The 26,747-nt window shown below is 39.5% G+C and overlaps 4 protein-coding genes across 4 annotated transcripts; 3 read left to right on the top strand and 1 right to left on the bottom strand.

Annotated features, from left to right (window-relative positions):
* Positions 1–518: 518 nt before the first annotated feature.
* Positions 519–1,067, bottom strand: LOC121982992 (protein RESPONSE TO LOW SULFUR 2-like). Its single transcript, XM_042535987.1, has one exon. The coding sequence runs from the start codon at positions 993–995 to the stop codon at positions 672–674; it is 324 nt and encodes a 107-aa protein (XP_042391921.1). The 5' UTR covers positions 996–1,067; the 3' UTR covers positions 519–671.
* A 783-nt stretch (positions 1,068–1,850) lies between these two features.
* On the top strand, positions 1,851–7,068 carry LOC121980891 (protein mago nashi homolog). The gene is made up of 3 exons (XM_042533157.1): positions 1,851–2,188; positions 2,302–2,478; positions 6,776–7,068. The coding sequence occupies exons 1-3, from the start codon at positions 1,955–1,957 to the stop codon at positions 6,839–6,841; spliced, it is 477 nt and encodes a 158-aa protein (XP_042389091.1). The 5' UTR covers positions 1,851–1,954; the 3' UTR covers positions 6,842–7,068.
* Positions 7,069–7,689: 621 nt separating this feature from the next.
* On the top strand, positions 7,690–22,797 carry LOC121980890 (uncharacterized membrane protein At1g16860-like). Its single transcript, XM_042533156.1, has 4 exons — positions 7,690–8,154; positions 9,398–9,553; positions 22,145–22,356; positions 22,439–22,797. Exons 1-4 carry the CDS (start codon positions 7,846–7,848, stop codon positions 22,632–22,634), a joined length of 873 nt encoding a protein of 290 aa, XP_042389090.1. The 5' UTR covers positions 7,690–7,845; the 3' UTR covers positions 22,635–22,797.
* A 75-nt stretch (positions 22,798–22,872) lies between these two features.
* On the top strand, positions 22,873–25,942 carry LOC121980889 (pentatricopeptide repeat-containing protein At3g53170-like). Its single transcript, XM_042533155.1, has 4 exons — positions 22,873–23,219; positions 23,404–24,496; positions 25,325–25,640; positions 25,716–25,942. Exons 1-3 carry the CDS (start codon positions 22,887–22,889, stop codon positions 25,402–25,404), a joined length of 1,506 nt encoding a protein of 501 aa, XP_042389089.1. The 5' UTR covers positions 22,873–22,886; the 3' UTR covers positions 25,405–25,640; positions 25,716–25,942.
* The last annotated feature ends 805 nt before the right edge of the window (positions 25,943–26,747 follow it).

Here is a 26,747-nt window from a genome sequence, read left to right as displayed (position 1 = left end):
GAAGACTTGGTCAACATAGAAGCCATCTCAGCACCCCCCTCCGAGATGTCGCAATTCAGTCAATATCTTATCCATCTCACCCGATGATATATTCGACTCAGATTTCAGACTGGATCATTGTTATTTTTGATTTCTCTCTACTATCGAAACATGGTGCTAACAACCCCTATTGACCTTTAATGTTCTATACTCCCTATAGAAACTCACTGTGGTACGAGGCTACGAGGGAAAAACTCTAGAAGAAGACTTCAACGCCATAAATATTGGGATTGATTTTTATCGCCGTCTTACCGTGTGGAGCTCTATAACTTTCTTGGATACGTCCAAAACTTCTTAAATTATTATGAGTCCCAATCAACTTTTTATTGAACATTGACCGGAGCTATCGTAATGCATGAGCTACAATTTATGGATTTTTTTTTTATAAAATCGCTTCTTCACAATTTCCGTTCCTTAAAAATTTAGATTCAATGTTTTAAAAATTAAATTTAAATTTAAAAAATGACTAATTTGCAGAATAATAAAAATAAATTATTTCACAATTTTATAGAATAAAACTCCCACAATATCATACAAAACAATCAACATTCAACCACAAACCAACGTCGATCGGATGATTATCGATATTCGGATCTACGGTAGCATTTTAAACAGATCCGTTAATATATTTTTTATTCAAAGCCGATCGGATTAGAGTCGGGGGAGAGGTGGAGGCCGGCGGCGGCGAGTAAATCGAGGGCGGCGGCGAGGCGGTGGGAGAGAGCCTCGATGCGGCGGAGGTACTCCCGCGCCTGCAGCACCGACTCCGCCTCCAGCTCCCCCATCTGGCCGCACAGCCGCTCCTCCGCCTCCTCCGTCGCCAGGAGCCGCTGCCGCGTCCGTTCCAGCTCGCGCTCCATCGCCGCCTCCCTGTCCCGCCCCTCCGCCGCAGCCCGCTCGAGCTCCTTGTTCCGCCGTTGCAGCTCTGCCACCTCCAACGCTTCCGCCGCCGCCATCGTCGGATCTGGACTAATTCAGCGCCTTACCGTTAAAACTGACTTCGCATCCTATTCGAGCCGCGGACGGACATAAATAGGCAAAGAGGCGTCCAGGTTCAATGAATCGACCAATGGAGGTTTAAGTCACGATTTCCGTCGCGACGATGCCCAATCGCAAGTAATTTAGTCGCGTTTCAACTCGTACGTTATGTGGCGTGGAAGACACTCTTCCCATTAAAACGGGCGGGGTGCTATAGTCATTTCAGATGCTGCAGTGCGCGATCTTTTCGTTTTGCTCTCTGTAATTTATTTATTCTCGTGAATTCTTGACTTGAGTGATGGAGTGATAAGAAGATTTAAAAAAAAATATATCATTTTCGAAATATTTAAGAGAATCAGAAGTAATTTGTGAAAGTGGTCTGTCTTCAATTATTGGACCTCTACTACCTCTTCACGCAATTGAAGCGTCGAAGCACCACCATGAATAAATTATTATTAATAATAAAAAGTAACGTTGTTTCTACATTTATATACTTCTCCAAGAAAGTTTTTAATTTACATTTCGTCGTTTAAGATGTTATATCTCGATAAGTTCTTAATTTTAGAAAAAAAATAGGACCTTTTTGGTCATTTGAAAAATGCATTTGTCGACTACTTTGTCCGCAAGTTATGCGGAGTTGACGTTATCACGCGCAGCAGATCTTCGAGATAGTTGACAAATTATTAGTTTGAATTTCAAACTAAATTTAATCTTTTTTATAGATGAAAAATTAAATTTATGTAGATAAATAATGGGAAAAAGAAGAAAATCTATTTGATTTCGAACCGATTGAAAAGCCAATGAGATTTCACCGCGTGTCTACTTAATTTTACGACCCGTCCTAGCGATTTACTCACGTGATAAGAACGTGCATCGGAAGAAGGTGTGGTTCGAGTCGCGGGCAAGGCGGATAAGCGGCGGCGGCGGTTCGAGATCGATGGCGGCGACGGGAGGATCCGGTGGAGGCGATCAGGATGAGTTCTACCTCCGGTACTACGTGGGTCACAAGGGGAAGTTTGGTCACGAGTTTCTGGAGTTCGAGTTTCGCCCCGACGGCAAGCTTCGCTACGCCAACAACTCCAACTACAAGAACGACACCATGATCCGCAAGGAGGTCTTCGTCTCCCCCGCCGTACTCCGCGAGTGCCGACGCATCATCGCTGACAGCGAGGTCCGTCTCGCTTCGTCGATGTCTAAATCCGTGCCCCGTTTTTTCGTTCTAGGGTTTCCATTATGTGTTGAGTATGATCCTATGAGTTTTTTGCTTTGATCGCTGGGTCATAGATTATGAAGGAGGATGATAACAACTGGCCGCCCCCGGACCGTGTTGGCAGGCAGGAGCTGGAGATCGTGATGAACAACGAGCACATATCGTTCACTACTTCCAAGATTGGATCCCTTGTTGACGTCCAGGGCAGTCAGGACCCTGAAGGGCTCCGTGTTTTCTATTATCTCGTCCAGGTAAGTTTCTATGAAATGCTCTTCACATTCTTGCTTTCCGCCCAATTAGGCCTGGTCGTCATAAAGTATACACAAGAGGGTCCTTGCAGGTTTAGTGTGTCACAAAATCGTTTCTTTTTCCCGTTGATAGATTTTAGTTTAGAAGCGTAGCTTGCTATTTGCCCCTTCACGAGAAGGTGGGTGAGGTCTGGGATTTCTACCCATCTTTGTGACCATGGAGAGTTTGTACTTTTGGCCAATTGTGGCAAGTCATGTGCAGTGAATGACAATCTGGATTCATGAAAATGCCTTCCAATTGTATCGTTAGCATATGCATAGTTTACACCTTACTAGTAAGTAGGAAATTGTCTATGGAGAACATACAGCTGATTTTTGGTAGTTATGGATCACTATTTATCTGGTTAAGAACAATTATCTTGGACTCCCTATACTCACATACTTCTAACTCAAATTAATTTGACCTATTGACCATTGAATATTGTGTCTTTTTTTTTATCATATCCATGCCATCTTAACTTAGGTTCTTGCCAATACCTAGTTCCTTGCAAATTATATAGATATATTTTAGTTTTCCCCATATCTATCTCATGATTAATTTATTTTTCTGTGTTTATTATTTGTTTTTATTGCACCATTGACTGCTATACTTTGTTAAATGTTCATGTTAGTCTAAGGGTTACGAGATAATTAAAAAAGTCCAAAAAGTTTCTATAATCACTCAACTTTGTCCTATGAATGATAGCTTCTTTAATTTTTGTTAATAGGCCCTTGCATATTCATCCTTCTCAAAAACATGAATATGAGACAAGAGGCATTTTTCATCTGTTTTAGCTGCTTAATCCTTTAGTCCTCTGATTTGACTAAGGTTAAGCAATGTTTAATATGACATGCCTATGTTGCTTTTGTATGGGGCTATTTTCCTGAGTTCCATAGAGTTTGTTGTTTCATGTCTTAAGAATTCTCTGCCTACCTACCTGTGACAGTTTCTGGTGCATTTAACTTGTTGTTGAGGGTTGTTACAGTATTTTCTGCAAGTATGACAATGCCATAGATTACTTGTGTTCTCCATTAAACTTTTCATTTTAAGAAATCAGCTTACCCTTTCAATAGTGTTTTCACCAATCCCTCTTTGTTGTTGGATAATACATCCAAGAAATATTGCAAAATTTTTCTCTCCATCCGACTCACCTTCTTTTCTTTTCTTTATTGCTGATGTAATATTCTTTATGCAGCCACTTATGCATTCTTTTCAAAATTGCTTCATTTTTGTATTGATTTTACCTTATGTTTCTTTTCCTGTTGCCCTCTTTGATGCTTTGAGTTCAAAATCTGATGGTTGTGTTTGTAAAAGCATCCACATCAACTTCCCTAAACACAAAATTTACCTTAAATTTTATATTTTACATAAAAAAAAACCTTTGCATCAACTATCCTATTCATTCCTTAAATTTAGATTTCATGAATAGTACTTCTCTAATTTAGGAAATGAAATCCATTCCCTAAACATTAAATATCATTTAATTTGGGAGAGAGAAAAAACAAAGGGAATGGATTGGGTAATGAAAAGTAGATATTACATAGGGAGAGAGAAAAAAATAATAAAAAAAGTGAAAGAGAGAAGAAAATAATAAAAAAAATAAAGATAATGGAAATTTTAGAGTAGCTGATGTAGTGTGTAATGAAAAATAATTGTCTAAATTTAATAAAGTGAGTGGTTTACCCAAAATTTTAGAGATATTTTAGAGAAATCCGAACATCACTACTTTAGGGAGAGAGAAATTGATGTGGATGCTCTAAGTATTTTGTGGACAAGAAAACATGCAATTATTTTGATAAAGGATACTTTTCACTCTATTAGCTTTGGTAGTGAAACCAAATCCGAACATCACTGAAACGTTGATGCTGTCTCTATCGATACTAATATCATAATTTTTGAAAGGTTGACTAACAGCCCATTGTCACTACTTTTTTTAAGTATTCTCTCCATCAGTGGATTCAAAAAATGGTTTCTCTTGCTGCAAATGTTGCACACTTTTCCTTAGCTTTGTTAGAATTAGGAAGATTATGGCTAATGAGTGGGCTGACTTCTCTTGCGAAGCTATGACATATCAATCCTGTATTCTCCTTAGCCTCTTCTTAAATTCTCCAGAAGGTGGAATAGGATGATCAGGATATCTTTCTTACATTGTTCATGCTTATCTCGTTCTACTTCCCCATCCTGTAATCGGCATCATGCCTAATCATCCAACACTAAATATAGATTTCAGTCTTAAATTAAGCACATAACATGATGCCTACTAAAAGTTGTTATGAAAGCAACTTTTGTCTAGGGGCTTCACAATGATCTAACCTTATATATAGAGTTCAATGTTAGAAATGATCCACATAGCTGAACCAAGCATTTAAGGTTTGCAACTTGTAGTCTAAAAGCTATGTAGCTTCTTCATTCTCCAATTGCCCATAGAGAGTTCAGGCATCTAAATAGATATACATGGAGATATATGACAAAAAAAAAAATCACTCTATTTTAAGGCTGGCTTAAATTTTGTTCCAAATAATTTTGAACTGACACGTTAGATTTATTAGGAGCATAAAAATGATATTACTTTAAGTGTAGATTTGCACTAAGACTTAATTTTAAGCTCTTATTTTTAATGGTAATATGAGATGGATTTATCAGTCATGTTTAGGATAAATATTTATGGTGCATGTTAATAATGTATTAATTGATAAAAGCTTGAATATGATAAACTTTAGGCATGAATTGTGATGAAAAACTTTATAAGCTGATGGTTTAAGACTAGTTAGAGTTTGATAAAATTATGTTTAGCGATGAAAGAAAGGTGAAGAGGTAGATTGATAGTAAATTTGCAAGGAACAGTTTTAGAAATTTTGGTATGTTATTTAACAAAATGAGTCAGTAATTAAGATATGTGTGATAGGATAGAGATGGGATGCATACACTGGGAAGAACATCAAGAGCATTGTGTAATTGTCATGTGTCTTTTAGGGCCAAAAGAAAATTTTAAAACTATATTACAATCATCTATTCTTTTGTGTCAATGATGGTCACTAGGAACTAATACCTAAGAAAATTATTGCACTACCCAAGGGACCCTTATTTCTTCTAGAAGGGATCAACACTTGTTGTGACAATTTATCCATGAAAACCTTCTCAAATATCCAAATAGGCATAAAAACATATAAGGATGGAACATTTTGAGAATTGCATTGTATTTTTTGTATGTATTTATACAAGTAAATTTATATGATATTCATGTTAGTAAAAATATGGATCTTAAACACCAGTATTTTTTTTTTTTTTTGTTATAATAATGTGCACAGATGAACTCGAGATTGTCATGATCAAGTTGCTATATATTCTCTGTTAGCAACTTGATCATGGCAATCTCGAGTTCATCTGTGCACATTATTATAACAAAAAAAAAATACTGGTGTTTAAGATCCATATTTTTAATAAACAATAAAAAGAGAGAATATAGAGAGATGATATGTACATGTGGAGAAACAATCAATATATTTATAATTGCATCGAACTTTGAAGGGACAATGAATAGATAGAGACCAAAACACTACTCAACACATGAAAAGATACTTCTAAATATAAGTACCAATAGTCATATTTGGAGTCAAGTTCAGTGGCGCGATAAGTTTTGTCTAGCCATACCTAAATAGTTGGAGAAACAATCAATATTTTTATAATTGGAAAAGCAGAGTCAATTAAGGATGCAGGGAGAATGGCTTGATAGAAACCAAAAACTCTAGCAACACATTAAAAGATACTTCTAAGTATAACAATTGTCTTACATAGAGTTGAGTTTAGTGGTGCAATAAGTATTGTGTAGCCATCCCCAAATAGTTGGAAATCCTAGCAACACATTAAAAGATACTTCTAAGTATAACAATTGTCTTACATAGAGTTGAGTTTAGTGGTGCAATAAGTATTGTGTAGCCATCCCCAAATAGTTGGAAATAACAATTTATTTATGGTTCAAATTGTGTCAGAAAAAAGATGCTTGTTAAATTGAAGGTTTTGTTTCACAATGTTATATGTTTGGTATGGTAGGATGAATCTGCCGTCACAAAGACGCTCTAATTTTAGTTTGTTACACAATTTACATATACTTGGTAAAGCACATTACACGTGTAGATGAGTCTTATTGTTCTGCGATTATGCTATTATGTCATTGCAATTATTATTATCATTGTGTTTTTAAATATGATTTTTTTTATTGCATTGCTGACATGAATATTTTGGTCTCTTTCTTTGTTGCAGGATCTGAAGTGCTTCGTTTTTTCTTTGATTTCTCTGCACTTCAAGATTAAACCCATTCAGTCTTGAGTTCATGTTCCCAGTTTAACATATTTTGTTCTGGAACCCTTTGTAAGTTGCTAAGATTGTATGCTCAATTTCAGAATGTTTTTGAGAGCCCGCCAGGCTTTGGGTTTCGAAGTGCATGGAGACGATCCATTTAGGTAACATAGATTTTGTGTTTGTGGGTTCGTGTATGATGTGCCAACTAGACCAATGACACCCTTGACTTGATTCAGTTTGTGGTGTTTGGTTTACATGAATTTCTATGTTGTCTATAAATTCTGATGGGGTAAATCCTTCTGTTGGATTATATTAACAAACTTAGAACGTCAATTCTCCTGAAATCGGCGTCACCTTAGCCTCTTTCCTTGCTCTCTGTCTTCCTCTTCTTTTCCTCCCTTTTTGCACCCCTGCCTTTCTTCACAGTACATACAGCTGTAAGTATGGGCCGCCTTACTGTGTTTCCTGCTTCTTGCTCGCCAAACCGAGACGCTAACGGTCATGCTGCCCCCCTACAATCTTTAGTGCTTATTGCATATGCGTCCTATGGCATTTTACAAATTATATAATTCATTCTTGGGATTTGTTTCCATGGTTCGTTGAATCGACAAGTACAGATGGGTTTTTGCTGACTATCCAGCAGTAGGAATGGTTCGTTCGAGGATGTGCAATGTAAAAAAAATCAAACTTTCATCATCGTCCCAGAGTAAAATTATGAATTATTTATGAACAATATGCATAAAAAAATTATAAACAATATTTATTAATAATTTTTTTTATCAATCGTAAAAATAAATAAATAAAACAAGGATAAACGAAGGGCCAAAGTGAAATTATGACCCTTAACATGTGATGTCACTTTTCTTAAAATCTCGAAACGCGAAACAAGAAACAAAAAGGAAGCAGCTTCCTCACTCTTCTCTTCTCCTCTCTTATCGCTGTTGACCGTGGTGGATGCCTGAGGGCGACGTCGATCCGACGGCGGTGGCGGAGGCGGAGACGGAGGGCGAGGAGGAGACGGAGGACGAGAGATGAACGACCTCTCCGCTGCGGTGCTCGCCGACCGACAGCGGCACTTCGCCCCCGTCCCGGCCGCCGTTCCCCGTGTTCTCATCCCTCTTTTCCTTGCCAGCATCGGCGTTTCCATATTCATCCTCGTCGTAGTCCACAACGCCGCCCTCCTCGTATCAGTCCTCGTCGTGGCCGCACTCGTCTTGGGTTTATTTGTTTGGAATGCCAGCGCCCACCGAAGGAGTTTGGCAATCCGCGTTTTCCTTGAACAGTTTCCGGAAACTGATCTTGTAAAAGCCAACGACGGACAGCTCGTCAAGGTCACTGGGGTAATGCCTCCTTATCTTTCCCCCTTTTTATTTGGTGATAGTTTGAATGGTCTGTGTTTACATGTAACACTTAAAACCTCATGTTTGTTTTGGGGTCTCCATCTCGCTGAACATCACACGTCTATGCTATTGTGCCTTTTGTATTAGTACAGTTTTTGAATCTTTTTTTTTCTTTTTTTTTTTTGTTGCTTTGACTATGGCTGTGAATAACAATTTTGCATCCCAAATTGTTGAAGCCGACTGAAGAATGAAAATGGGTTAGGTCAGCGGGAATCAGAGTTCACATTTTTGCCCGCATATGTGATACTCATTACCAGTGTAAATCTTTTCGTATTGGTGAGGAATGAATTATTAGTAAGAAGATTTGTGATTGATTGAAATGTTCTATGATATGCCCCGTCACAAATCCTTACAATACAGTTAGTGAGATTGAATATACTTTTGAAAAGTTATCTATGACTATTTTTTTACTTTACCTATTTATGTCATACAAATAATCTTTGCTATTTGGACGATTATTGTGGCAAAAGGTGATGCGATCACCCTAGGCGCTCCCCAAGGCATTTGGAAGGAGGTGACGAGTGACATCTCTTGCTATTTGCACAACTGTGATATATCTGGGGACGTTTATTTTGTACACTTTGGCATAATTTCTACCTAGCATCAATGAATGAATGCAATACTCCCCCCTCCCTTCCTCTCTCCCTCTCTTTTTTGTATAAAAAAGTATATTCATGTTTGAAGTTGGTGGTGTGCGGTCCTGGCAAGACTGTAAATGGAACCCAAGTGTTGCAGGGATTGGGCTACACCTAATTTGCGTGCATAAAAGCGTAGGTAACTTTCAGCTTGAGGCAGGGCAGGGCAGAAGAGTGGGGCTGGATGAGGTTATTTTGCCTTCCCTAGCCCATTTGGTCATTCTTGTTTGATCAAGTTCTTTTTTATGAGGGATTACATTTATCTTGAAAAGATTGAAACCATTTCATCATCCAAAATGCTTTATGCAGTAATAGTCATTGGTATGGCTCTATTTTCTTGTGATAAAGCTAGTCCATTGAAGGAAACAAAACTTATACTTACGGTAAACTGGAAGAGCCTTATGAGTATGCATTTGACATATGCATTATAGTCATCTAACTTTAATTGGCAGTTTGGTACTTTCTCACATAGGATTTCTTTGAAGTTGTAAACTATAAGAAATGTTGGTTGCTTATGATATTTTTTCTCTTTTTTCCAATTGTTTTAGTTTGCATCTTGTGGAGATTTCTCTCTCGAATCTTCATATGAAAAGGCTGGAAGATGTGTTTACACATCAACCCTCTTGTATGAATATCATGGATGCCAGTTAAAACAAGGCCGTCTTAACTGCCGATTCTTCCAGTGGAATTTAGCTTACGTTGAGGTATGTTCATCAGTAATGTTCAGTATCTTCAAATATTTCTCAGACTTTTGTTTGTTCCAAATTTTATCCAGAAAAATAATAACTTTTGTCCTTCCTTTATTTTATCATTTCAAAGCTGTTTAACCCTAAAATTTATTAGAATGGCACATAAAAGATTAGAGTACTATTGCACTTGTGAAAAATGTGAAGCTGATATGAGATCTACTTAAATGAAAAGAGTAGGAATCTTGTAGCACATTAAGTTGTGAGGACTTGCCAAGTTAATTAGCTGCAAAAAAATTTATACAATCTCACTCCTTGAGTTCTCAGATTATAATTTTGATATTAATTGATGGCTGATCTTTCTTATTGTCACGCCCCAAGTAGTCCTTGCCAGAAGAAATTTCGGCAGCATTTCCCCCATACGGGTGACAATATGAAACTTTACTACATGCCCTGGGCCACACAAACCTCGGCCAACACGGCCGGAACAATAACAATAAAAATAGGCATTCCACGCAGTTTATATATTCAGCCTCCAGCTGACACAACCACGCAGTTTATATTAAATGAAAACCTACTCTACTACAACGACGGAAAACACACAAACCCACAACAAAAAATCCAACACAGCGGAAAACACAAACAGTAGACCAAAACTCGATAAACATCCACGAGTATAGTTATACATCACGTATATATTAAATGTAGCAAGTAAACCAAAAATCAAATTATGCGAACCCGTCGCAACAAGTGGTGGGGGACTAGCGACTGGAACCTCCTGACAGCATCAACCTGAAATAGTAATAATCAACGGGGTGAGTCCAACACTCAGCAGATACCGAGCTGACATGCATAGTAAGAAATAACCAATAGTAATAAATATGTGTACAGTCCCCTGGAGTAATGGAAAATGCAAAACTGTAAGAAAAGGAGAAGCTGTACTCACCAGAACCTCCTATCAGAATAATAAGGTCGTCAGACCAAAAGTAACATGTCCCTGTATGCTTGTCAAGCATATGCATCCACCAAATATGCAACAAATAAAGTGCAACAAACACAAGCAATAAATGTAATCATGCATATGAATCAAATGACATGGTCACCCTGACGTCAGTCAGTCATCTCACACTCGATGGTGAGACCGAGTGGGTAGGGTTATGACAATTGTGCACTCTGCCATCACTACTCCTGATGAGTGACCGAGTGAACAGGATGTTGTCGGAGTACACCTATCCTCCTACCCCAAATCATAAGTGGGGGAGCTCAATGCTCTCATCTCCCTGAGATAGTCCAGATGAAGGATTCCTGACGTACTACCACATTGCGTCACGCTACCCATGAGTGGACCAGCGGAGCACTGACAAAGCAAATTGCCACACACCCTGCCTGATATACCACTAACCCATGAGTGGTTGTGTGTGTAGATCCATGTAACTGGCGATGAGCTCAACAATAATGGGGCTACCAATCGCTCAGCATGTAATCATGCAAGATGGTGCATGACACTAAGCATGAAAATCCTGACCATATCTACCTCCATAAAACATGTACCAAAAATAAATGGATCAAATACGAAGATCTAGGTACACATGTCAGATATAGTAAATGTCTAGTCCGGTGTATCGTAAGGCATGATTTGTCACTACCTCTATGAGCATATATATAATCAAGCAGATATGAATGCAAAACAGGTAAGTAAAAACAAACATGCAACAGGTAACTAGTAGTGACATACCGATGCAGATATGAACATAATCATTACTATTTGTTAAAAGTTACTATGCATATCAAATGACAATATCTAAAGATAAGTCAAGGTACCCGCCTCAAAAAGTGGAGATCGTCTTCGAAATAGACCCTACGTCGAGACGCTCGTCTCGAATCAAAGCCCTGTAATAGCATACATATAATTAAGCCATGCTCGCAGATATCCAATAGCTTAATCAAAATTCCTATTAACCAGGAAATCCTAATTTTATTCGTTGATCTCGGTTAATTAAATAAATCGGATCTAACCCGAAGTTTAGATTAGATCCAACCTTTTAACCCTAATTAAATATAACTCAACGGTCAACTAGGGTTAGTTTCCTTAACCCTAATTATTCCATCATTCAGTTTAAACTTAAACCAATTCTACACATGAACAACTGACCTTATCAACCTCCTCTTGTTAACTCCTCAGCCAAAACAAAATCGCCAAAGCAGTTTCAAAAAGCCCTGAATCAAAATCAACATATCCGCATCAAGGCATTCAACCCTAATTATCACGAAATATCCACTAGAATCTATCATCCTAAAACTTTCTAGCAAGTCAACATAAATTAGCTTAAAAACTTACCTAATCTAAGGTGCCCACTTGTGGAACTCAGCCGGAAGGGTTTACTGTCGGAAAGATGGTCTACTGCTGGATATTGTAGCTGAAACCAACTGGTGTGGCTTTCCTCCAACCTAAGACACCTCAGATCACCACCATATAGAGATCAGGAACCAAATCACAACTAGGGCAGAACACCTACCTCCAAAATCACCGACAACCAGAGAGGAAGGAAAGAATCGGTACAGTGAAGAGAGGCTAGGGCTAAGAGGAATCGGCGCAGTGAAAAGAGGAGATGGCAGTGAAGAATCGGAAAGAGGAAGGCCTGGTGGTGGCTGCTATGGTGCCTAGCCCGGCAAAGGAGAGCTAGCGGCCGGCGATCGGAGCAGCACCGCTAGAGCCCGAGAGGAGGAGACCCTGCCTCAGGGCCGATGGAAGTCCAGCGGCTCAACCCTAGTGACGACGGCGTCCATGGTTGTGAACAACTCCCTCGGCGTCGGTTGCTCGCATGGATGAACGCCGACGAGTAGAGGAGGAGAACGAATCGGGAGGGGAGACGACGTCGGCTAGGGCACGCGAGGAGAGGGATCGGCTTGGGTTTTGTACACTCGGGGAGGAGGAGCGTCACGTTGCCATCGGTTGAGGAAGAGGATCGGTTTGGGGAGGCGAAGAGCTCGGGGAAGAGGTGGAATCGGCGTCGGGCAGAGAGGGAAGGATAGGGCACGGCGTGGAAGAAAGGGAAAAGAAAAGGAAAAGGAAAAGAAGAATAAAACTTTTCCTCGTTCAATGGGGTAGCCTAAACAAGCTTCCCCTAGCCCCAATATTTATCCCCATAACCTACACCATACAACCTCCGAAAAATTCTCAGAAAATTTCTAAAAATTTTGGAAAATTTCGTTAAGGTTATTCCTCTATTTAACCTTATTATTTAATTTATATTTATTGCCATATTTTACACTTATTTCTATCTATGTTATTACGTGTGAGAGTTGCTTAATTGATTTTTTTTTTATTAGAGATCTTTAGTGTTGGTGCAGCGGAGACCGGCAAGAGGGGGGTGAATTGCTGAAAACAAAAAGTAACTATACCCTCGTACTTTCAACTCAGTTAGTGCAATAGTTAACAAAATAATAAAACAGTAAAAGAAAGACACAGAAGAATTAACCTGGTTACAACCAAGGAGGTTGTTAATCCAGGGCAGTAGAAGCGCACTAAAAGAAACTCTCCTTTGCTGAAGGCGGAGAAGCCTTTTACACTTTCAAAAGCTCAGAACTATTGCTAGGAAACATTACAGATTGAATGCTTGAGTTGATATTGAATTCCTAGCTCCAGGGGCCTTTATATAGGTCCTGGAAATTCTATCCCGAGGCTCCAAGGTGCCTCCAAGCGAGAGGCGCCTCCAGTGTCGTGGATAAAACTTTATCCGCGATCACTTTGACCGTCAAGGCGCCTCATCGGTGGCGCCTCGGCTGGTGGCGCCTTGACAAGGCGCCTGGGCGCCTCAGTGGCAGCTCAGCTCCTTTGACTTCGTTTCCAACTTGTTGCGACTTCCGATACTCCGATCTTTTGGGTGATTGTGGCCAACCGAAATAGGGCTCACCCGAACCCAATTTCCGGCTTTCCTCGAGCAACCTTCCGTCCCAGCTTAACGTCCCTCGAACGCCGCGCACGCTCTTCACGCCTACCGGAGTACTCTTCCGCAACTCTCTCGTCCTTCGGACGCACCGAGCCCGTCGGCTCCCTTCCCGTGTCGTCCTTCTCGCTAGCTGCGTCTTCTGCTCGACTTCCTGTGTTCCTAAGCTCCTGCACACTCAGACACAGGGATCAAATACAACGCAGGACCTAACCAACTTGGTTGATCGCATCAAAACTACCACGGGGTCCAATAATCTCCCCCTTTTTGATGTGCATCAACCCAAGTTCAAGTTAGGGACAACATAGACATAAATAGTAATTTTAAAGATAAATTACTAGACTAACAGGTTAAGTACAATTTTGCAATAAATAAAATTGCAACACCTTTTTTAAAAAAATTTGCAATAAGCAAACATTTAAAATTTTATCTCCCCCTTGTTTAACTTCCCCTTGAACTTGTACCATTCTCTCCCCCTTTGATCACAGCAAAAATAGGGTTAAGAAAATATGAAACAAATAACTTAAGTTAAGTGAAATGTATAGAATTTAAAAAAAAAAATTCTAAGTTAAAAATGAATTCCAAAAAAAATTTTTAAGTCAAAATGAATTTTTCCCAAAAAAAAATCCTAAGTCAAATTTTTGAATTTTCAGAAAAAATTTTCTAAGTCAATATTTAAATTTTTTTTTAAATTTTCACAATCTGACTTTTTAGAATTTTAAAAAGATTTAAAAACTTTTAAAGCATTATTTAATTCTAGTTTAATGCTTTTTAATTAAACATTTTCTTCCAATATTTTAGCTTCCAGGTCGTGACGAGGCACTAGGCCTTCTTGGTTATTAGAGCAACAACCACTTCCTTAGACAAAGCTTCCATAAAGAATTTCAATGTTTAATTTTCTCACTTTAAGCTTGTAATTTTTGAAAAATTAATTAAGCACAGATTTTGGAACCCAATAGAGGTTCCTTCCTACAGGATTATTCAAAAATCTAGGGGGTACATAGTTTCTTGGTATTTTTCTAAGTTGACCTTGATGCTTCCTTATATACCAATTTAATTTACCATAAGTTCTAATTTTTGACTTTGGAAATTTCTTTAAGCATGCATCATTTTTCAATTTTTCAATTTCTAATTTTAAATTTTCATTTTCTGATTTTAGATGATCATACATTTCTAACGGGCATGCTCTTGCTAAGTTCAACTTTAGTTCAGCATTCTCTTTTTCTAATTGATCTAACTCTTTAGAAAGAGACTTGATAAATTTGAAAGATTGAGTTGGGGTTAGATTGCGTACCTTACTTACCTGGTCTGGTGACGCTCCCCCTTCATTGCTGCTTTCTTCTTCTGATGTTCCTCCCCCTCATCGATGCTCATCTCTGAGCTGGACGTTTCTTCTTTCTGATGGTTGGCCATCAGTGCTAGTCCCGAGAATTCTTCGACTTCCGATTCGGAGGATGACGAATCATCCCACGTTGCCTTTAGGTTCTTGTGTTTGGAGGGTTCTGGCTTCTTGTATTTTGGCTTTTCCCTTTCTTTCTCCTTTCTCTTTAGCTTTGGGCAGTCATCTTTGATGTGCCCGTCTTCGTTGCAGTTGTAACAGCGAACAGTCCTCTTCTTTCGATGATGCCTCTGCGATTTAAATTTGTTAGTACTAAAAAATTTATTGAAGCGTCTTACCAGTAGTGCCGCTTCGGATTCGTCGACTGAGGCTTCGGAGTCAGAACTGTTTATCTTTGCCTTTAGAGCAATGTTCTGACTTGTCTTCTCTGCTCCGTTGGGTTCTGAAACTCGAGATTCGTGGAGTTCAAAAGTGGAAAATAATTGTTCTAAAGTACTTACCTCGAGGTCCTTAGAGATGTAATACGCATCTACTAAAGAAGCTCACTCTGGAGTTCTAGGGAAGGCGTTGAGCGCGTACCGGATAGAGTCCCGGTTGGTTAACTCTTCTCTAAGGTTCGTTAGTTGCGTTATCAGCTCCTTGATTCTCGCTTGGAGTTGCGCTACCTTCTCGCCTTGGTTCATCCGGAGGTTTGTTAACTGGTTCCGGAGGATGTCACGTTTTGCTAGCTTTGCTTCGGAAGTACCTTCGTGTAGCTCCAGGAATTTTTCCCAGAGATCATTCGCTGAGTCGTAGCTTCCGATCCGATTTACTTCTTGTGGTGGTAGAACGCTGAGTAGGTGGAACTCTGCCTTTCCATTGGCGACGAAATCGGCTTGCTCCTTCTTGCTCCATGTGTTTTCTTCTTTGTCTTTCGGCGCTGCAAAACCATATTTCATCATAATTAGAATATCAAAATCCGTTTTAAAAAATACCTCCATTTTGCGCTTCCATGTGGCGAAGTCTCCGTCGAACTTCGGGGGATGGATGTTCGCTCCGGCCATTGTCTTGGTCGTAGTGCTTCAGTTGGCGGTTAGTCCTTCTGAGGCGATCAGACTCTGATACCACTTGTTGGTGCAGCGGAGACCGGCAAGAGGGGGGTGAATTGCTGAAAACAAAAAGTAACTATACCCTCCTCGTACTTTCAACTCGGTTAGTGCAATAGTTAACAAAATAATAAAACAGTAAAAGAAAGACACGAAGAATTAACCTGGTTACAACCAAGGAGGTTGTTAATCCAGGGCAGTAGAAGCGCACTAAAAGAAACTCTCCTTTGCTGAAAGCGGAGAAGCCTTTTACACTTTCAAAAGCTCGGAACTATTGCTAGGAAACATTACAGATTGAATGCTTGAGTTGATATTGAATTCCTAGCTCCAGGGCCTTTATATAGGTCCCGGAAATTCTATCCGAGGCTCCAAGGTGCCTCCATGGGAGTCAGCGGATAAAACTTTATCCGCGCAGAACGGTCACTTTGACCTATTGAAGGCGCCTCCGCGTCGGAACCCCAACCCGGTCAAGGCGCCTTGCCGGGCGCCTCAGTGGCGGCTCCTTTGACTTCGTTTCCAACTTGTTGCGACTTCGATACTCCGATCTTTTGGGTGATTGTGGCGAACCGGAATACCCGAACCCAATTTCCGGCTTTCCTCGAGCAACCTTCCGTCCCGAACGTCCCTCGAGCGCGCGCCTCTTCACGCCTACGAGTACTCTTATGACTCTCGTCCCGGACGCACCGAGCCCGTCGGCTCCCTTCCCGTGTCGTCCTTCTCGCTGCGTCTTCCGCTCGACTTCAGTGTTCCTAAGCTCCTGCGCACTTAGGGATCAAATACAACGCAGACCTAACCAACTTGGTTGATCGCATCAAACTACCACGGGTCCAATAATCTCCCCTTTTTGATGTGCATCAACCCAAGTTCAAGTTAGGGACAACATAGACATAAATAGTAATTTTAAAGATAAATTACTAGACTAACAGGTTAAGTACAATTTTGCAATAAATAAAATTGCAACACCTTTTTTAAAAAAATTTGCAATAAGCAAACATTTAAAATTTTATCTCCCCCTTGTTTAACTTCCCCTTGAACTTGTACCATTCTCTCCCCCTTTGATCACAGCAAAAATAGGGTTAAGAAAATATGAAACAAATAACTTAAGTTAAGTGAAATGTATAGAATTTAAAAAAAAAAATTCTAAGTTAAAAATGAATTCCAAAAAAAATTTTTAAGTCAAAATGAATTTTTCCCAAAAAAAAATCCTAAGTCAAATTTTTGAATTTTCAGAAAAAATTTTCTAAGTCAATATTTAAATTTTTTTTTAAATTTTCACAATCTGACTTTTTAGAATTTTAAAAAGATTTAAAAACTTTTAAAGCATTATTTAATTCTAGTTTAATGCTTTTTAATTAAACATTTTCTTCCAATATTTTAGCTTCCAGGTCGTGACGAGGCACTAGGCCTTCTTGGTTATTAGAGCAACAACCACTTCCTTAGACAAAGCTTCCATAAAGAATTTCAATGTTTAATTTTCTCACTTTAAGCTTGTAATTTTTGAAAAATTAATTAAGCACAGATTTTGGAACCCAATAGAGGTTCCTTCCTACAGGATTATTCAAAAATCTAGGGGGTACATAGTTTCTTGGTATTTTTCTAAGTTGACCTTGATGCTTCCTTATATACCAATTTAATTTACCATAAGTTCTAATTTTTGACTTTGGAAATTTCTTTAAGCATGCATCATTTTTCAATTTTTCAATTTCTAATTTTAAATTTTCATTTTCTGATTTTAAATGATCATACATTTCTAACGGACATGCTCTTGCTAAGTTCAACTTTAGTTCAGCATTCTCTTTTTCTAATTGATCTAACTCTTTAGAAAGAGACTTGATAAATTTGAAAGATTGAGTTGGGGTTAGATTGCGTACCTTACTTACCTGGTCTGGTGACGCTCCCCCTTCACTGCTGCTTTCTTCTTCTGATGTTCCTCCCCCTTCATCGATGCTCATCTCTGAGCTGGACGTTTCTTCTTTCTGATGGTTGGCCATCAGTGCTAGTCCCGAGAATTCTTCGACTTCCGATTCGGAGGATGACGAATCATCCCACGTTGCCTTTAGGTTCTTGTGTTTGGAGGGTTCTGGCTTCTTGTATTTTGGCTTTTCCCTTTCTTTCTCCTTTCTCTTTAGCTTTGGGCAGTCATCTTTGATGTGCCCGTCTTCGTTGCAGTTGTAACAGCGAACAGTCCTCTTCTTTCGATGATGCCTCTGCGATTTAAATTTGTTAGTACTAAAAAATTTATTGAAGCGTCTTACCAGTAGTGCCGCTTCGGATTCGTCGACTGAGGCTTCGGAGTCAGAACTGTTTATCTTTGCCTTTAGAGCAATGTTCTGACTTGTCTTCTCTGCTCCGTTGGGTTCTGAAACTCGAGATTCGTGGAGTTCAAAAGTGGAAAATAATTGTTCTAAAGTACTTACCTCGAGGTCCTTAGAGATGTAATACGCATCTACTAAAGAAGCTCACTCTGGAGTTCTAGGGAAGGCGTTGAGCGCGTACCGGATAGAGTCCCGGTTGGTTAACTCTTCTCTAAGGTTCGTTAGTTGCGTTATCAGCTCCTTGATTCTCGCTTGGAGTTGCGCTACCTTCTCGCCTTGGTTCATCCGGAGGTTTGTTAACTGGTTCCGGAGGATGTCACGTTTTGCTAGCTTTGCTTCGGAAGTACCTTCGTGTAGCTCCAGGAATTTTTCCCAGAGATCTTTCGCTGAGTCGTAGCTTCCGATCCGATTTACTTCTTGTGGTGGTAGAACGCTGAGCATGTGGAACTCTGCCTTTCCGTTGGCGACGAAATCGGCTTGCTCCTTCTTGCTCCATGTGTTTTCTTCTTTGTCTTTCGGCGCTGCAAAACCATATTTCATCGTAATTAGAATATCAAAATCCGTTTTAAAAAATACCTCCATTTTGCGCTTCTATGTGGCGAAGTCTCCGTCGAACTTCGGGGGATGGATGTTCGCTCCGGCCATCGTCTTGATCGTAGTGCTTCAGTTGGCGGTTAGTCCTTCTGAGGCGATCAGGCTCTGATACCACTTGTTGGTGCAGCGGAGACCGGCAAGAGGGGGTGAATTGCTGAAAACAAAAAGTAACTATACCCTCCTCGTACTTTCAACTCAGTTAGTGCAATAGTTAACAAAATAATAAAACAGTAAAAGAAAGACACAGAAGAATTAACCTGGTTACAACCAAGGAGGTTGTTAATCCAGGGCAGTAGAAGCGCACTAAAAGAAACTCTCCTTTGCTGAAAGCGGAGAAGCCTTTTACACTTTCAAAAGCTCAGAACTATTGCTAGGAAACATTACAGATTGAATGCTTGAGTTGATATTGAATTCCTAGCTCCAGGGGCCTTTATATAGGTCCTGGAAATTCTATCCCGAGGCTCCAAGGCGCCTCCAACGAGGGTCCAAGGCGCCTCCATGGGAGTCAGCGGATAAAACTTTATCCGCGCGCAGAACGGTCACTTTGACTGGTTGAAGGCGCCTCCAATCAGGCTGAAGGCGCCTCCAGCCTGGCTGAAGGCGCCTTCAACCTGGTTGAAGGCGCCTTCAAGCTGGCTCCTTTGACTTCGTTTCCAGCTTGTTGCGACTTCCGATGCTCCGATCTTTTGGGTGATTGTGGCCAACCGAAATAGGGCTCATCCGAACCCAATTTCCGGCCTTCCTCGAGCAGCCTTCCGTACCGGCTTAACGTCCCTCGAACGCCGCGCACGCTCTTCACGCCCACCGGAGTACTCTTTCGCAGCTCTCTCATCCTTCGGACGCACCGAGCCCGTCGGCTCTCTTCTCGTGCCGTCCTTCTCGCTAGCTGCGTCTTCCGCTCGACTTCCTGTGTTCCTAAGCTCCTGCACACTCAGACACAGGGATCAAATACAACGCAGGACCTAACCAACTTGGTTGATCACATCAAAACTACCACGGGGTCCAACATTTAGTACATAGATATCAAATAATGAGGCATATCTTGAAACTTTGAGAAAATGTTATTGGGAAAAGATTAATGGTGCGATTGATTCAAGTTATCATGTATAACCTTGGTTATGTGATTACCAGGTAATCATATAACTAAGGTTACGGGGAATAAAACATAATCTAATGTTGTTTGGTTCAACCTAGGTAATGTAACGTAAACTTATTTGTTTGAAGTATTAATGTATAACCTAGTTTCATATTTTACTGTATTATCTTCAGTTACAAAATCAAACATACAATTTTTTTCCTTTTTATTTTATTTTTTGACTTTACGCTTTTCTCCTATTTTGCATTTTTTTTGCTTTACTTTTTTTTTTAATTTGAAATGTTTCTCTCTTTTTTTTATGTCTTTTTAAACCTTACGTTTTTTAGTATTTTTTTAACTTTCCTATATATATATATATATATATATATATAGATATATATAATATTTTCAAAAATACAACTTTAGTTTTTTAATAAAATATCACATATTTTAATTTTTATTTAATTTTTATAATTTAAAATGAAATTGTCATTATAAAAAAATTTAGGGGTAATTTGGTTAAAAAATTTTGTTACCTCACTTTTCCGAAGTTTTTCGATTTCGGGTTGCATGCCCCTTTTGCTGATGTGTCAAACATGGATCATTACTTGAGAATCGCCAATTACTTAAATCAAACAGGGTTTTTGTTGATAACCAAGATTATCAAGGATAACCCCCAACTAAACGCATCCTAAGAGATTTTGAAAATCAATTTGTTTCATGTCTAAAACAAGATCAATCATTGCTATTTATATAATAAATCAACTAATAAAAACAATATAGATTTAACTCAGAAAAAGCTTACGATAGAATCATTAGGTAGCTGGTGTCGAGCTTTAGAGAAGACAGAACATGTATGATAATGTAGTAAATATTTTTTCTTGCAATCTTTACAAATGATTTTTCTTTTAATTATAGGTCTATTTAGTGTCAACTTTAAGTTCCTATTTTTGATGTTGTGTCTAGATGAACTCACTGATGATATTCACGATAAATCTCCTTAATGAATGGTATTTGTAGGCCAAATTGTGCAGATTGATGAGAGTTTAAATAAATAAAACTAAACTTGTAGGTTAAGTAGGATTAAACTCAAATATAAAAAATGCAATTTCATGCATAATTTGAAATATTGTGTCATTTGAATGGGTAAGACTAAGTCATTTCTGCGAATCGTAACATGGAATACACTGAGATATTGACTCTAAGCTGCGTCTTCTTTCCTCTTAATTATTGCCAATTAACATGTATGAGAAAGAATGTGATCTTAAACATTATTTCTTTGATAAGAAAAAATTGAGGGATAATTGAGATCCATGAATATGAAATTCTTATACAAGTTTTAGATCTCTTGAAACTAATATCCAATAAGGAGAGATTCATGGAGATATCATTAATAAAATAAATAATGAACATTTGAAGTTGAGAGGAGATTTTGGAGGTTTGTGTGATTGAATGCTAAGATGCATGTGCCAGAGAATAGCTATAAGTCCCAATGATGATAAATGTTAGAAAATAGTTTTAGATGGTGCAAAGTTGTTATATAACCAATGGAATCTATGGTTAAAACTAATTGGACCAATAAGTGTTAAAGGTACAAAGAGTAAAGGGAGAAGTCTATGCTACTAACAGTCATTTTTTATGACTTAGTGTTACACAGTCTGGAAACATAATAAAGTGCAAAGAAATGGGAATGCTAAGATGAATATCTGAGGTATTGGGAGAAAGGTTTAAATACTACTATCTGAGAGTGATTACTTGTATAGATTTAAATCTTCTTTCTTCTTCGCTCAAGACGTCTGAGATATGTTGTTCCACACTCATAGAAAATAGAACAACATCAAAACCTGTGCTCCAACTTGATACACTATTGGAATTTGGAAGCTCATCGAAGGATGGTTGTCGGCTGCAATTGTGACGGAGGCTACAGCTATTACCAGACGTATAACGATGATATGGCATTTTTTACTGTCATATGCTGGTTTATGTCTGTTAAAATCCCTTCTCAATTAACCTCTCATACAAATACAAGAAGCATCAGTTTGAACCTGTCGCTGCAAACTGGACCTCTGTTATTCTCTACTTAAGTTGCTTTCACTCCCACCATTTGAATAGTTTATAGAAACCAAAGAATACTAAACCTGTAAAATCGTTGACTATGGAATTCTATTTTTCATTTTCTATTTGATATTTTTTTCTCCTTTTGATTAGAAATACTATTGCAATTGTTCTCATGAGTTGTTTGTACCTTGGACAGAGATTGACAGCAGATTTTTACATAACAGATGCCGAATCTGGGATAAGAGCTTTGGTCAAGGCTGGCCACGATTCCAGAGTAATCCCCCTGATTCACGAAAACACACTCGTGAACATAACAGCACCAAATAGAGATCTCTCTTCTACTATGAAGAAATGGCTACAAGGAAGAAGATTATCGTGTGAAGCCCGTCCGATGCGTCTGGAAGAAGGGTATTGAATATCGATAAGGTTTCCATGGTAATACCGACATTAGCACTACCATGTTATTTCTTTAATTACCCATGACTCGCAGGTACATAAGGGAGGGAACTTGCTTGACTGTGATGGGGATGCTGAACAAAAAGAATGATGTGCTTATACTTGTTCCACTACCTGAAACTATTTCCACAAATTGCCTACTGCAAAAATTTCTGCTTCCCGTCGATCTTGATGGTCTACTCTTGAAAGTCACTCACACGTCCACGAGCAACATCATCAGCCTCTTATGAAGAAGCAAGCATTTATAGTAATATGTTTAACTAATACTTGTAGTCATTATGTCTTGTATTTGTGAGTGAATGGTAGGCTAATGAAGGGATTTAATATAACCTTCGTGTTTATCATGTCTAGATATTAAAGGGTGAAATGATGATATATTGCGAACTTACCAAATTGTAAACTGTTGTGGAGTTTTTCGCAAAAGTGCATCCATTTATAATCAGAACGCTTTCGAGGCTTCATTTTCGCATTATCCAGTCGCCATGGCCGTCGGCATCTCTCCGCTCGAATTAGCTGCCTTCGCTTGGTCTTCCTCCGCCTCCTCTTCCTCCTCCTGCCGTCTCGATCCCTGCCCGTCGAGGAGGATTAGCCAGCGGAACTTCTCCGTCAGGGCGGCGAAGAGGAGGAGAACCGCCCGTAAGGGGCCCCAGCAGAACGCCCGGCTCGACCTGTCTCGGATCCTCAGGACGGAGGCCGCCGTCCTCGGAGTCGAGCGCAAGGCCGGCTCTGCCAAGTTCACCCGCCTCTGGCCCAGAGCAGTGCTTGAGGCGCTCGATAATTCCATATCCGCTAACCAATGGGAATCCGCTCTCAAGGTACTCCAACCCTAATTTTCCCCCTTTCTTCAGCGAAATCGATTGCTTACGTCCTCAAAATTTGTTCCCCTTGTCTGGGGATTCAATTTGACCGACCCTAATTCTTCAGATTTCAGTTGTAATATAACTGATAGCATTGCAGTTCATCTGACTAATGAGATTGTAGGGTTTCTGTATACTATAGATCTTTGGACTGGTTCGGAGACAGCATTGGTATCAGCCAATTTCCCGAACCTATGCAAGGCTATTAACCATGCTGGGCAAGTGTCGGCAACCTGATCATGCAACTTCACTTTTCAGAGTGATGCTGTCCGAGGGCCTCAAACCAACGCTTGATGTTTACACATCACTTGTTGGCGCATATGGTCATAGTGGCCTGCTAGACAAGGCAATTTCTACACTTGAGGAGATGAATGCAATTTCTGATTGTGAACCAGATGCTCATACTTACACCGTCCTCATTAGCAGTTGTTGCAAACTTAGGTGCTTTGAGTTGATTCCGCAATTGCTTATGGAAATGTCTTATTTGGGGATCGAGCCGAATACAGTTACTCATAATACCATTATAGATGGTTATGGGAAAGCTAGGATGCTTGAGGAGATGGAGAGTCATTTGTCCACTATGCTTGAGACTGGAAAATGCTTGCCTGACATATATACAATGAATTCTTTTGTTTGGGCTTATGGAAATAATGGAAGGATAGAAGACATGGAAAAGTGGTATGATGAATTTCAGCATATGGGTATCGAGCCTGACATCCAGACGTTCAATATCTTGATCAAGTCGTATGGTAAAGTACGCATGTTTGAGAAGATGGGGTTGGTTATGAATTTTATGAAGAAACGTTTCTTTTCTCCAGACACAGTCACCTTCAATATTATCATAGAATGTTTTGGGAGGGTTGGCAATATTGAGAAGATGGAATATTATTTCCGTTTGATGAAAATTCAGGGAGTCAAGCCTAACTCTGTTACTTACTGCTCTGTAATTAGTGGATACACTAAAGCTGGTCTTCTCGAGAAGGTTCCTGCGATCATCAGGCAAACGGAGAATACTGATGTTGTACTGGATGCACCTTTCTTCAACAGTGTTATTGCAGCATATGGGCAAGCTAGAGAGTTGAAAATTATGGAAGAAATGTTTGCGCTTATGAAGGAAAAGAATTGTGTGCCTGATAGAGTTACATTTGCAACGATGATCCGAGCATACAGTGATATGGGCATGCATGAAGTTTCCAAAAAGTTGGAGGACCAAATGTATGCCCTAGAAAGCAAAGGTCTGGTACTCATTTCATCTCAGATTTAATAATAAGAATTATATCTATGATTGAGGTTTAGTCCTATAATGTATTTCTTCCTAATGTTCTGGATGCTAATGATAGGAAAAAGTAGAGATGAAAGCCATGCTTTAAAAGTGTATTCTACTGCTCTATTGGAAAGAAAGTTGCAAGCAGAGTTCGATTATGAACACACTCTTATAATGATTTTTGTTAATACAAAAGATGATAAGAGGTTTAACTGATTAAGAAATTGAATAATTTGCAAAGTTTGGAAGACTAGATTGCAAAGTACTTTTATTTACAAGAGCAACTAGGTGGCTCCTTTATTCTTGGCTCTAACTAGAAAACATGTAGAGAGAGCTCGAGGAGTTAATTCATGAAGATCATAGGAAGTTTGTATTTGCTTGCATAATGATAGGACTTGCTGCAGAGTTCTTTAAAGTAGGTGTTAATTTATTTGCTAATTCATTTCTTTCCAGAACTCTAATTAAATTTCTAAGATGCACAAAAAGTTTTGCATAGGTAGAGTTTCACTTATACTCATCTAACCTTTTTATTTATTTATTTATGTATACACATCTATCCTTTTGATCAACTTCCTAGAGCTTTATTAAGTAGATTTGATCATGTTTAATTATATTAAGTAGATTTTTCTTTGATCTTCTTTTTTCATATTGCATTTTCAGTTTCAATTGTTATTATGAAACCTGTAGATTGTTTGAACATGCTGATTCCATGATCACTTCCAGACTTGCATCTACTTGCAAGCACAAGTTAATTGTCTTGTGATGTACATGCATGACTCTTTCAACTGGTTCAACGCAGGTGAAGAGTGTGCCCCTTCAAGGTTGCACGAATCAGAACCCACAAGATTTGCTAACGCGTTGACAACAAGAACAACTTGATCCGAAGAGTAGGTAGCTACTGCAGTGATGGACCTGACTTTCATTAGGGTGGTAGCAGAAGTCGTTGAGATTGGCCACTGCTTTTCAATTGCTTCTTGTGCTACAAGAGTCGTGGATGAATTTTGGATATCTGCTACTGCAGCATCCAGCATCTATAGTCTCAGGACTTCTACATTCGATTACTCAACATATACTCTCATGCGAACATTGTTGAGATGTACAGAACCAGGCCCCTGGTATGTATCTATTTTGAGAAAAAACTTGTTTTCTATGCAAACTAAATCATTCATAGCTACCTCATCTCATTTCAGGCGGGAATATGAATCTCACAGCTCAAACCTACTTATAAAGCCGGCAGAAAAACGAACAAGATGTAATTGATAATTAACTTATCATAAATATAATAAAATGTTTTGAGTTAACAATAAATGTAATTGTTAGTTATCTTGTCATTCATCATTGTGTTAGTCATACTGTACAACAATTCTAAACGAGGCTAATGAAGGAGCTCAGCTCGTTGGTGCCTTGTGCCTATATATATATATAGAGAGAATTTATGTGTTGCGGTGCTTATGCTGCGGCGAAAATGCGGTGCCGTCCACGTCAGCTGTGGTGAAATGAAAATAAACGAAAGAAAGCAGCGCGTGAGAAAAAAAAGAAAAAGCAGCGCAGGAAAGGAAAATAAAAAAACGCTTGCCACCTCCTCAACCCTAGCGCCGCTCTCTCCCGTCCCCAAGATCTGCTCTCTCCCTCGCCGCGCCTCTCGTCCTCGCCACGCCTCTAAGATCTGTTGTAGCTCTCCCTCGCCGCGCCTCTTGCCCTCCCTCGCTGCGCCTCTCGCCCTCGCCACGCCTCTAAGATCTGCTGCAGCTCTCCCTCTCCGCGCCTCTCGCCCTCACCGCTGCCTCTCGCCCTCGCCACGCCTCTAAGATCTGCTGCAACTCTCCCTCGCCGAGCACTGCTCTCTCCCTCGCGAAGCTCAGCTCTCTCCATCGCCGAGCTTTGCTCTCTCCATCGTCGAGCGATGCTCTCTCCCCTCTCCTGCCGCCGCCGCGAGTCCCCTCCTGCCTGAGCGAGGTCTATTGAAGTTATCCTTCGTTAAAGTTTCAGTTGTACTTCGTATCATTTATCCTTGGTTAAAGTTAGATTGCTTTTGAATACAACCATGCTTGTCTTGGCTCAGCTTGGTTTCCATTCCTATGAGCAGGTCTATTGAATTTGCCAATTCAACATTCTGATCTCTTACACAAGGGAATCCTTAGTTAAAGTTAGATTGCTTTTGAATACAATCATGCTTGTCTTGGCTCAGCTTGTTTTCCATTCCTAGTTTATTTTACTATGAT

This window comes from Zingiber officinale, chromosome 5A (assembly GCF_018446385.1).
Source record: "Zingiber officinale cultivar Zhangliang chromosome 5A, Zo_v1.1, whole genome shotgun sequence".
Lineage (NCBI taxonomy): Eukaryota > Viridiplantae > Streptophyta > Magnoliopsida > Zingiberales > Zingiberaceae > Zingiber > Zingiber officinale.
Note: the sequence above shows the minus strand (reverse complement) of the source record. Positions and strands in the feature narration are given on the sequence as shown.